Source organism: Melanotaenia boesemani, chromosome 19, assembly GCF_017639745.1.
Source record: "Melanotaenia boesemani isolate fMelBoe1 chromosome 19, fMelBoe1.pri, whole genome shotgun sequence".
In the NCBI taxonomy this organism is placed as follows: domain Eukaryota; kingdom Metazoa; phylum Chordata; class Actinopteri; order Atheriniformes; family Melanotaeniidae; genus Melanotaenia; species Melanotaenia boesemani.
Window position 1 is genome coordinate 11751317 of NC_055700.1, and position 12576 is coordinate 11763892.

The 12576-nt window shown below is 36.3% G+C and overlaps 1 protein-coding gene across 3 annotated transcripts; it reads left to right on the forward strand.

The window, feature by feature from the left end:
• Positions 1-160: 160 nt before the first annotated feature.
• oacyl (O-acyltransferase like) lies at positions 161-6553 on the forward strand. 3 transcript variants are annotated; one of them, XM_041969677.1, is made up of 15 exons: positions 161-1309; positions 2308-2441; positions 2526-2604; positions 2691-2826; positions 3009-3205; positions 3281-3493; positions 3572-3674; positions 3753-3854; positions 3966-4131; positions 4229-4308; positions 4394-4504; positions 5171-5291; positions 5561-5747; positions 6024-6166; positions 6272-6553. In XM_041969677.1, exons 1-15 carry the CDS (start codon positions 1090-1092, stop codon positions 6374-6376), a joined length of 2097 nt encoding a protein of 698 aa, XP_041825611.1. In that variant the 5' UTR covers positions 161-1089; the 3' UTR covers positions 6377-6553. The 3 variants fall into 3 exon arrangements, with proteins under 3 accessions (XP_041825611.1, XP_041825612.1, XP_041825613.1); XM_041969678.1 differs by having other exon boundaries at positions 5564-5747; XM_041969679.1 differs by having other exon boundaries at positions 4400-4504.
• The last annotated feature ends 6023 nt before the right edge of the window (positions 6554-12576 follow it).

Genomic DNA, 12576 nt, shown 5'->3' on the forward strand with positions numbered 1-12576 from the left:
TAAACTTAAACAAATTCAAGATAAAAAATAGTTTATTCACATAAAAATGCAAATAGAAAAGCGCAAGACGTGCAATAAGATGTTGCGTTTTACAGAATAAAAATAGATGCTACCACACAGTTTCAACTAAATGTTGCAGTTGTACAACTGTAGACCAAAGAGGGTTAATTTCTTTTAACATGCTGCTCTTCAAGAGGTGGCTGAACAAATTACATGTTCACACTTTGAAGCATGATGATTGAGAATCAGGCTCTTTCCTTCCAAGTGAAGGAAACAGGTGATCAGTGGGTGGTTTTCTATGCACAATAACACTAAATTTGACATCATCCGACTATGTATGTATATGTGTAGATTTTACTGTTGCTAGGTAAAATCATGACGCTTCATGTAGGTTTATAAAACAACTTCCCCCTCTAGTGACCAGTCTGTTGTGGTGGTTTATTTTAAAGAGGCACATCTGACATCCTTATACTTTTATTTAACACATTTGTGTGTGTTAACATTAAAAAAAATCAATTTAGTTCTATTTTGTCATTTTTAAACAATATAATTAAACCTGCATTTCATTGGTTGCAAACTGAACACACCGGTTTTAAATGCTCATCTTTGTAAAGCCAGAGCTGATGATTGAGGTGATTGGGCTTCTCTGCTTCATAAGTCATTAATCAGTCTTTGGTGCTCTTGTGTTACAATAAAACAAACTAACTGTAATAGTATAAATTTTTGTGTGTCCACATTTTTCAAGCTTGGAGAACATTTTTCATTAAGCAAAAGTAATTTTCTTTGCATCCATTTGGCTATTTAAATCTTTAAATTAAAAACAAAAGTGTACTTTAAACATCATTCTGATATCATTTTTAGACTTATTCAATGTAAACTGGTGAATGGCTGGTTAATGCTTCCCTTTAGGTCAGCCATGATTGTCCTGCTTGCACTTCAATAATGCTACTTCCGCTCAGTGACCTCTTCAGCTTGGATCTTACCAAGTAACTATATCTTTTTCACACCTGATGTAGAAAAGCAGGTGGGGGCGAGCCACAGTTTTTCAATCCAGCTGAAGAAGATGAATTTCATGCTCCTCCCTGCCTGATGATGTGTTCCTTTCTGTTATTTAAGCACCTTCCTTTCTTAAAAGATGCAGTTGGTGGTGACATGGCTGTTGGTTGGGTTGTATTCATTTTGTTAGTGGGGGGTGGTGTAGCGCTGGAAAATTCAAAGGCCTTCAATGTGTCACAAAAATGTATGAAGGATACAAACACTTTCCTCTGGGAAATTAACCAGGACAAGCCAAAGGAATATGCAGTTCTTAGTAAGTATTATTTCCTTTTGCAAAACATTCTATGAGACTACAGGCACCGGAATTGAAGGCTGGACACTGGAAAGAGGGGGCACGACTAATTTTAAGAGCTGCGGACGTCTGCTAAATGAAAGTTAAAAATGTCATGTGGTTGGTATCAGACTAGATATTGTACTGACTGGCTGTTAAAACAAGCTGTAGAGATATTTAAATCATCTTGATAATTAAATCAACCATAGTTAAAAGGTTTAATGATAATTGTTGCACCTGTTATTTACCTCTATTGTGATAATGTTTTAGTTAATACATTTTAGACATTTAAAATGTTTTAAGATTAGGTTTTTAAAAATTTTGCAAGGCACATTAATTCTATCATTGGTCTATGAATTTTTGAGTTTTATACATTACTGGTGTGCATTGGAGCCAAAATGATGCCTCAAAGATACCTTTATGGTCAGTGGCAGGGGCGTCCACCTCCAATCCTCAAGGGCCACAGTCCTGCAGGTTTTAGATGTTTCCCAGCTCCAATACACCTAATTATAATTCAATGGCTCTTGGTTTATTATCAAGTGCTGCCTAAACATGCCATTAATCCATTAATCCATTAATCTGATTAAGGTGTGTTGCAGCAGGAATATATATAACCTAAAACAGCTGTCCTCGAGACCCCTGGTCTATGGTGTTTCGAATTGGAACTGAGAACTTAAAAATATAAAGAATGTGATGTTGATATCACACATCAGTTTGTTTAGATGCCATTTTATGTTCACACTTCTTCTGAGCCTGTCTCAGAACACCTGTAGGTGGCTAAAAACATTACTTAACAACCTCAAACAATTATTTAAGCACCCTGTGTGTCAAGTTAGCTTTTACTAAGCTGAAGTAGTCAGCAGCCAAGGTGTTTGCAAATGTCACAACATAGTTTTCTGATTCATCCAGTAGTCCAGCAGTAACATTTAGATGTTTGAGTATCTTAAAACAAAAATGTCTGTTTCTCTGTGCATTGCCAGTGTATGATGCTTATGGAAAGATGGGTAGTAATGTAAAAGGAGGTAACATCAACCAGCCTGGTTTGCTACAGCAGTGCCGCTCTTCTACGAGTCCCAGCTTCTCTGGACAGTACTGTCAGGTGTTCCTGAGGCAGGTAAATACAAAAATGACAATATGCTGTCATGTTAGGTGAAAGAAAAAAAACTTTTGTTTTCTGTTGTTGTTTTTGCTACTGTAGGGAGAAATCCAGTACTTTGTAGGAATTTGTGTTCCTGACTCCTGTGGGGAAGAAGATGTAAAGAAACTAGTACTATCCAGTCAGTGTTCATAAAACTTTTGTTTTTTGGTACATATTTATCTGTATGCGTTTTTTTTCATGTGACTTGTTTTCGCTTTTCAACAGACAGACTTCAGTTTAATCAGATGTCCCTCATTCCTCCTTTACCCTCCATCCTAATCAATCAGTCTTCTCAGGAGTTGATCATGACTCACTGTTTATCTGACACTATTAACCCTGATGCATCTGAAGTCATATGTCTGTAAGTGTATGATTTAACTCTTAACCATCTGATCATAGATATACACAAACATATATACATGTGTACTCATCAGCTAGACCTTTTACACTGAACACAAATCTTTTTCTCTACATGACTATTTCACTTTGTTTGTGCTTTAAAAACCCATCATTCACTTAAATAGATTTTCTTTTCTTGTGCAGGTTTGTGTGCTGTGTTATGATAGCAGTTCCTCTGGCGGCTACTCTTTTTACTGCAATAATAAAGTCAGAACAAAGTAGAGAGATCAGCCCTACAGCAGAGTTTACCCACTTAAACAGCGACCTCAACCTTTACGGAACCATGAAGACCAATGGCTCACTCGGAAGTGAAATGAACTGCAGCACATCAGAGGAAAACAGTATGTGCAATGTTCATTATGCACTAGACTGTGTTTATATTCAGACTAAGCCTTACTAAGCATCGTTTTTTGCAGACAACACCAGCCCAGTGGAACTGTGTGTTTCTCGAAGTTGTATGTACGGGTGCCTTCAAGCCTTCTCTCTGCAGACTACCAGTCGGGCCATCTTCAGCAGCTCCTCCTCCAATCTTGGTGGAAGCTTCTCCTCATTGAATGGCATCCGTGTTCTCAGCCTGTTGTGGATCATATGTGGCCACTCTGCACAGTTCCCAGTAATTAACAATTTGGGTATGAAAGGACACAGACTGTCAGAAAAACAAATTATCCACAAATACTTCCACTTATACTGCTTTATTTATGTTCTAGATAACTATGAAACCTGGAAGAAAACAGTTGAAAGCAACCCAGTGTATGTGCTTACCATCAGTGGGCCTGTTTTCCTGGCTGTAGACACCTTCTTGTTGCTTGGGTGAGACTACAACAATGATAGATTTACAATAGTGTATGTTGCAAGTTCTAAATTGTAAATTTGGGTTGGGGTTTCTAGGGGTTTGCTCAGTGCCAAGTCCCTACTGAGCTCCATTGACCAGGCTGAAAACAAACTGAGCACCAGTTTGGTCGCAAACTATTTATTCAAGAGGATTAAAAGGTGATCTTGGTTGGTTGACCAAAATAATTCAAAATATTTGTTTGTGTTAAATTGTGATTTAAATCTGAAATTGATGGACAAATTACCTTCATTCATCTTTCTTTACTTTAGGATTCAGCCACTGCATCTGTTCATTATGTGTTTAACAATTGGCCTAATCTCTTTGGTCCGATGGGGACCTTACTGGTTCCCGTTTATAGACACAATGATGGACTGTAAAGCATACTGGTGGGCTAACTTACTCCTGATTAGCAATCTCCTCCCAGTCCATGAAATAGTAAGTTTAGCCAGTTCTTCAGACAAATTGCATGTGCTTAAATTTACTGCAGATTACCCATTTTTGTCATAACATTTCATTTCCAATCTCTCCTCAGTGTATTCCTTGGACATGGTACCTGTCTTTAGACTTCCAGTGTTATACCACCACTCCTGTACTGGTCTATCTTTACAGACTGTGTGTCCACACTCTTTAATATTATTCCAAACAGTATTTCAACTCCAGCAGTGTAATTTTATCCATTCTGTCTTTTCTTTATCAGCAACAGGGGGGTGTTTGTGGTTGTGGCTGGAGGCCTCCTGCTGATGACCATTGTGGCCAGTGCTGTTATAACTGCTGTCCTGCAACTACCAGTCTTCCAACCATCTACCATGTAAGTTTCTGTCATGATGTTCAGTACCAAAACTCTTGTGCCAAATTCTTGAGACACCACTTATCTGTTTTTAGCTTCCAAGAAGCCAAAATGTCTAACCCACATAGCATTAAATATATGGCCCATATCTGCAGTTTTGCTTGGCCCAGATTTGGCCTTGACTTAGAATTTTGACCATGTGGGTGTGGCTGCCAACACTCACTCACATGACCACTGGACATAGCCCAAAAGGAAAATTGTGTTCAAGCCAGCTCCTCATATTTGGCCCACACAACACTTATGTTGATCCACATCCAAGCCAAAAACTGACATCTAGACCACATGTGGCCCATAAGCCAGTTATAAGTGCTGTAACTGAGCCACAAGTGCCAAACGAAGCCTAGATCAGGCCTAAACATGTCTGTTATCTGGAAATGGTCTTTAAAAGTCTATGTTCATTCTTCTTTTAAGCTTTAAGTTTTAACCTTGTGTATTGAATTTCTACTGATGTTTGCACGTTTCCGTGAATTGTTGCATCAATGTTCCATTTTCCAAATATATATATACTTAAAAAAAGGTGGTTCAAGACTGGCAAAAAAAAGTCAAATGCATGAAATGAATGTGGAATTTAACCAGCTCTTCTATATTAACATCCAGTGGTTTTCCTTAATATGTTTATTTGTGCAGGACATCAGAAAACTATTTGTATTACTATGTGAAACCCTATACGAGATATGGACCATTTCTAATAGGGGTTTTGATTGGAATATACCTGACAACAAAGAAAAAACAGCTTTTGAAACAGAAGGTGAGATTACATGATTAATTAAACAAACCTTGATACTGCCACCTTTTACATGTTTCACAGATAGGATCATGCTTTGTGCCTTCTACTTTTAGGTCTTGTATGAGTATCTAATGATGTCTTTTGGTAATTTTGTTGCATAAATTATGAAAATTCTATATGGTTAATAAACTTTCAAGCACTACTACATGATATTTGCTCCTTGGTTTTATGGTATAGCAAGAAGTTTCATCACACTTACATGTGGTTATCCCATCTTGCTGTTGGTCCAGAAGCAGGCAGCACTTGGTTGGTTCTGCTGTCTGTCACTAATGGCAATGTTGGTTGGATTGGCCTACATCCTCAGGGAGACCCCAGCCTACCCATCTCTTTCACATGCTCTGTATCAGGGGCTTCACAGACCACTCTGGGCATTGAGTGTGAGTTGGATCATTCTGGCCTGTGAGGAGGGGTATGGAGGTAGGGTAACGATCAACTAAATCCCATCTTTTTTTACAACAAAATTATATTTTTATATTTAAGTACTTGATTCCTCTGCCTTTACTCTTTATTATGGTAGTGATGTGAGTCCACTGACAACGTAAACCATCTATTAAATATTCAACAAACTACAAGCTTCTTCCTTCTGGGGGCAATACTCTGTTAATGATTTTTATAACGGCACATGAATACAGAATTATTGTGCATTTAAAAGAAATTTACTTGACCTTTTCTTCTGTATGTCTGTTTTGTCAGGTTTTATCAAGAAATTCTTATCTCTGAATTTCTGGGTTCCTCTTTCCAACATCAGTTTTGCCTGCTATCTGGTACATCCTGTCTTCATCATCCTGTACAATGGCTTGCAAGAGACTCCAATTCACTACACAGATATCAATTTTGTAAGTAAACATGTTATCGATCCATTTATGTATGTATAAACCAATATGCTTAGCTGTTTTACACACTTCTTCTAATCTTTCGACCACTTTGCATCCGTTCTTTAGATGTACCTGTTCTTTGGTCACCTGGTGTTGACAGTGGTGGTGAGCTACATCCTCACTGTGTTAGTTGAGAGGCCCTACCTTCTGCTGAAATGGAGCCCCATCTAAAGAAAAGGCAGCACCTATCAAGCTTTAAATATTACTAATTCTTTATGTTGTTTGTGATTCATTCTCTCTCATTCAAATATGTTTTTTCTGGATAATAAAATGTTTACTTTTGGTTTCCTGCTTTGCCATAACTTGCTAAGGCTACTATTTTTAACAATATTGTTTGAGAGTTTACCAAAAATTGATAAATGAAGAAAAAAAAAAAAAAAAAAAGCATCTTTCAGTTCTAAAAAAATCTGTTCACTTGTACTGATTTTTTTAATCTTATATCAGACAGCACCAATATAACTGCTAAGCTTCACTTTCTCTGGGTAAAGTAATCAGAGCTCTACAGGTGGAAATGAAGAAGTGTGACAGCTGAAACATGCAGGACTTCACCATTTTTCACCATTGTGCTCTTCTTTCCTTTTTTCATGACATTATAATGACAGTTTTTCTTTTTTTTTTTTTTGTTTCACAATTTAAATCTTATTTTCATATAGTCTGTCAGTCTCCATTTATGCTGCAATCCACAAGCTAAGTTGAGACAGCACAGGGGATCAGTATCTTATAAAGTTTAGCTAACTCATACACAACCCCTGAACGTGACACATGACCAATTCACATACACTCATACAGCACTTCTATGGTTATATACTAAGTTTGCTCTAACACACACATTCCCTAACAACTAGAGGCAACTTGTGGCTTCAGTGTCTTCATCAAAGATACTTCGGCATGTAGTCAGGTGAAGCACAATTGTTCAGTTTGGCAGGCGACTGTACTTCCTCCTGAGCTACAACTGCCACAAAAAGAGTACCAAGATTATTCAGTAACTATTAGAATCCTATTTTAACATCAAAGATAAAATTACATTGTTCCACAGACCCCTTGGTGGAAAGTATTGTGTCATAAACAATTAAACTGAGGTTTGACTAAAGATATGACACAGTCTAAGAAAGACGTCCAAGTAAAATGTAAGCGTGGGCACACAGTGCTGATACTGGTGCGTTCCAAATAAGCCGAATCTGCATGCATTTAAACAGTGTATTAGCCAGCTCACCCACCAGATTAGTGGTGAAAGCAATCTTTATGCAACTATATGTTGCTTGTTAGGTAAATTCTAATGTAGTCTGTAATGCTTCATCAAATCCAGCATCTTGAAATCATTTGGATTTTATATAAATATAGAAACAATGGACAAAAGTAGGGTATTAGGTACAGTGGCAGCATGACAGATCCCTGTATGGTGATATGTCTGAGTGAATTTGTGGGTTGTATGTGTAGCTAACACAAGCAAGAACAACATTTTAAAAAAGATGCAGATAATACTGTGATTCACTGTCCTTTAAACAATTATTTCTAATTACTGAATTGACATTTTGCCATTTATATAGAAATTACTTGTCCTCATTTACAAAAAAAATAATATATATATATAAATAATAATGAAGAAATAAATGTATCATGCTATTTAACTTCACTATTTTTCTCAGGGGTTAAATAAAAAAGATTCTTGGTTTGATTTTCATGTTGCATTAAGCTGAATTGAATCAAATCTCACTGCTGCATCAAAAATAATTCATCATTTTGTTTTAAATGAATTGTCCCTGATCTGTAATGGCCCTTATGTCTTTATGAATATTGATTTGTCTTTTAATGAAGAGATTCATACCCCTACACATAAATTTATCCCATGTGTTTATTCATTCATTCTCTATATTGCTTTTTCCAATTCAGGGTTAGAGCTTAACCCAGCAATTAGCAGAGAGAGGCAGGTTACAATTTCTCTCATCTGTGTGTTACAATTTACATTTTCCACATTATTTAGTTCTACCCTAGAATTGATAAATATGTGAATAGGCAGTTACAGCATTTGAGATATTTCTAGTAGTTATTTATTTATTCAAACCTTTAATTAACCAGCCAATGAAATTCTTGAGATGTAAAATCTCTTTTCAAAGAGTGTCCTGGCCATGATAGGCGGCATACTGCCTCACTAATGAGAATGGCTTTCTTACGTCTGAGTCATATCATATCTCACCTACCAATCTTCTTCTATTAACAGTTCTGATGTCAGACAATAAAAATGATTTGAACCATGCTTTTACAGCAATTTCCTGAATGTGTCATAATCACACAAGAGTCACTTGGCGTGACTTAAGTGATGGGATCTTAATAAAGCGTCTAAACTTATGACGCAATGCTACGTCTCCACCCCACCACGTCAGCTATGCTTGGCTGTGAGCAGCATTTAGCTAACTAATGTCTGGTGAACCGCCTCAAAATGTCGTGCTCTACTTGCTGCTTGTCTTTGTCACAGTCTCAAAAACACACTCCTTTTATGGTTATTTTTGTCTGATAAAATCAGCATAATTCAAAGATATTTTATTGTAAATTACTGTGTCAGAGTTAAAAATTGTTGCACATCATGTTTGACATAATAAAGACAAAAAATGACCAACATCTTTAACACAGCAAGTTCAGTCTTTGCTGTGTGTACAAGTCATGTTTCATTTCATAACTTAAACTGTGTGTTCACTGGATTTAGATTAATGTCAAATAATAACCCAGCATTATCTAACTGTTTTTATCATGCAGCCATAAAGTCAAATTGTATGTGACCCTCTTGCTTATTACACAGGCACGGCTGTTTTCCATCTGGCACTGTGCTGGAAGTTTTGGAAGAGAGTGCAGACGCCAGGCTGAGACAGTCTGTGTAACAACATGGTGTACAAATATATCTTGCTTTGGTAAGATGATACTTTTCTCTCCATGACTACATGACTCCATGAGGCCACTAAAACTGCACATCAACTTGCTCAGGATGTCTGAGACCAGAGTTTTACTAATGTTCCACAGCAACGTGATTGGAGATGCTTATTTGAGAAAAATGTACTTTATTTATAGTTCAAGAAAGTCGGGTTATGAAACTTAAACTGTGGATAGTAATGCTGCTTGTTATTTTTTACAATAGCTCTATGATGTTGTTTATTAGCTACAGAATATATGAACTGGGGATTCCTATTTTCTTGTTACTCAAAAGCCTTCTCAATTTATCAGCTGTTTCTTACATGTGTTAATTCAGAGAATAACTAACATACATATATCCAACACACATATAAAAACGCAGTTACACCAGAAGTCCTGTCCAAGTGCTGTTTGGTGACTCAGCGATACTCAGCAGGTGACTCATTATGAAGTCAACTCTGTCTTGCTGGTTAACACAATGGTTTCTATTAATCTAATACTCACAAACATAGGAAACCCTTTAATTTTTTCTTTCTAAGGTAAAATTAAGAAAGGACAAAAAAAAAAACCAATGCGAGTCAATACAAGCTTTCAGACACAGAGAAGTAGTCTAATAATATTCTCTCTGATGTCTGGTAGATTTACAAGGCAAAACAACAACAGGTGTGGTCACAAGTGTTACATAATGGTACAAATAGAGCACACACAAAAAAACAGAAAATGCTGTTTTATTGGATGCTCCCTGTTGTTAGACTAGTATTTACGATGTGCTGATTTTAAAGCAGTAAAATAATGGGCTCCTCTCACCTGTCTTGGAACAATGATATAATAGCCATTTGTTATTCAGTCGTAAAACTGTCCTTTATGTAAAGATGGGAGCAAAAAACTGACTGAGAAAGAAGAAAGGTTTTCGTCTTGATAAAAGTCCCTTAAATAATTAAAGTGGCTCACCATAAAGTGAAGCACTCTCTGCAACTATAAAATAAAGAGGAGATAAATTTTAAAAATGGATATAAAACAGACACAAGAAAACTTTAGATTATGTGAAGGAGGCTGAATGGTAGGCATCTTTGAGAATATTTAAACAACTCCTGCAAAATTTGGAGTGATGTTGGTTTACTAAAATGCAAAAACATAAAAAAAATAGCTTATTTTTGTTCTTGCGATGAGTTGGGTGACAAGTTTTATAGGCTACTACTGCTGTACTCAATGTGAAAAAGGAGGCAAGAGTTTTATTTTGTTGTTGATGCTGCTGCATCAGAGCAAACACTGGCTAGCCAGTGAGTCACCTATCCTACATGTGTGGCGACCATCTTCTGCTTGTGTTTAGATGCCCTCTCCTTTTATAACTCTTTTGTAAAATTATTCACTACCACATAAAGCCTTAAAGAATAAGATGAATGAGTCTCAAGCCAAACAAAATGGCTTTCTGTGTCAATTAGAGAGCATTATGCTTTCATTTCATTCAACACACATTATCAGTAATTATATCATTTGCTTTCTGTGTGTTGTTCCTGTACACACATACCTAGTTCTCATTATCCTGATGTATAAATTAGACATATTAACAATCATATCCAAGTGCATATGATATGAACAGAAAGTATTACTGTTCACATCATATCTAAGTAGAACACATATGACATTGTATGAATTATATGTATAAGTTCTTGCAGCGCCTGGATGTCTCCACAAATGCACTTGTGGTGGCTCTCTCAGATCCCCTCCAGAGTTGTGCCCGTTACTCATCCAGTTTAAGGATGCACTGGATGAAATGTCTGTATGTAGTTTAGGTGATCTGTGTTTTTTTATGTACTTATTTATTTACTAGTTGTGTGTTTTATATGTATTTTATTTGTGATTCATATGGACTTGAGTCTGCTAATAAAAACTTTATTATTATTATTATGTCTTTAGTTTGGTCAGTTAGTATTTAATCAGTAAACTATTCTTGGCTCAGGTTTTAGTTATGGTGAGTCACAGTTTTGTAAATAAACTCTCTGAGTAGTTTTAATGGTATGCCTTCTAACCCAATTATTCCTATTTTAATTGTTACACATCCTTGTTAAGCACATGTACTTTTCAGGACTGATTTGGACACTTTCAGTGTAGAAAGTTGTAGGTTTTCTGTCGTCAAACAGCAGCTGTGGACTTACTAATTAAATCAGAATCTGTGAACAATTCATACTGTTGGGAAATGGCCTCTTAATAACCCCATGTGGGATTTGCTTCCATTTCTTACCTATGAGATGAGAAACTACCCAAACAAGAGTCAAAACTTCATATAACCATTGAACCACCACTGTGGGCTAATTGGGACTGTTTCAACATGACATCTGGTCTCTGCATGCTGACAATACTGCAAAGTTATGTTACTTTTATTTGTTTTATTTATTTATTTATTTAGTGGTCCAAGAGATGCTAATGTTACCAGAAATATGACCCTCAAATCTGACATCATAAGATCAGACAGAAATTTTAGCATATATTGTAACTCTCACACTTTTTAATTTTTTTTTTAAGTTTTCCATTTTTTATTACTTAATGAGATTATGTGCAGATTGGCTAATGTGTCACCTGAAAGTTAATAGTTGAAGCTTAAATTGTAATTTAAAGTCTAATTATTACTTTTCTGTGCACTTTACTAATGTTTCAGCTTCTTCTATCAGAAATATCTTTGATTTTACAATGAATTTATAAAAATGTTCTATAAAGTAGGTCATCCCCAAAGGAAGCCTGTAAATATAGATATCAAGTTTTAAATGCTCAAGATCGGCACATGACCGCAATATCAGGTAACTGACTTTGTACTTGAGGGGGACAACATCTAAAATTAGATTCACACCCCGAGACCGCCGGCTCTGCCTGAGCTCATACTGAAGTCCTACATCATAGGTCTATATCTTCAACCACACGGCTATGAAAAGGGTACGTACTGTTTGCATGACTGGAAACCCCCTCGTAGACCAGGCAACTGTTTTAATGCCTCAAGTAATGATTATATTTTTATCTGTTATGATCCATCTGTGAGCCATTTGTTTGTGGCTTTGTTTGGGAATGGCAAATGCTGTCTGTGTTGCTGATAGGTTGAGGCAAACTGCTGTGCTGCGTGATTCACATGACTCACTTGGTCAAGCATCAAAATTCATTCCCTCATTCCTGAGCTCTGCATAACAAATTTTAACACATTTATTTAGTTGTCTTTTAGCTTTTTATCTGTGATCTTGAGACGGTTTACATTTTCAGACAGTTTGCATCATTATTTTTTAAAACTGTGCTCAAATCTGCTTCAGCCTATGACTGTAAATTGATCCATTTTGGCACCGATAGTCAAGATGAAAGTAAATTATGCTTTATTGCTCTCTGGTGTTGACAACTTTATTGTTTTTTAATGTCAGCATATATCGTGCCCTTTCTGTCAAATCACAGAAAACAAGACTAATCTTAACAAGGTTAAAATTTATAAATGT

Excerpts from the sequence above, each read along its gene's own strand:
- oacyl (XM_041969677.1), top strand. The coding sequence starts at position 1,090 with ATGATGTGTTCCTTTCTGTTATTTAAGCACCTTCCTTTCTTAAAAGAT. Across the intron at positions 3,494-3,571 it reads CCCAGTAATTAACAATTTGG|ATAACTATGAAACCTGGAAG; the intron begins GTATGAAAGGAC and ends TTTATGTTCTAG. Across the intron at positions 5,292-5,560 it reads AACAGCTTTTGAAACAGAAG|AAGCAGGCAGCACTTGGTTG; the intron begins GTGAGATTACAT and ends CTGTTGGTCCAG.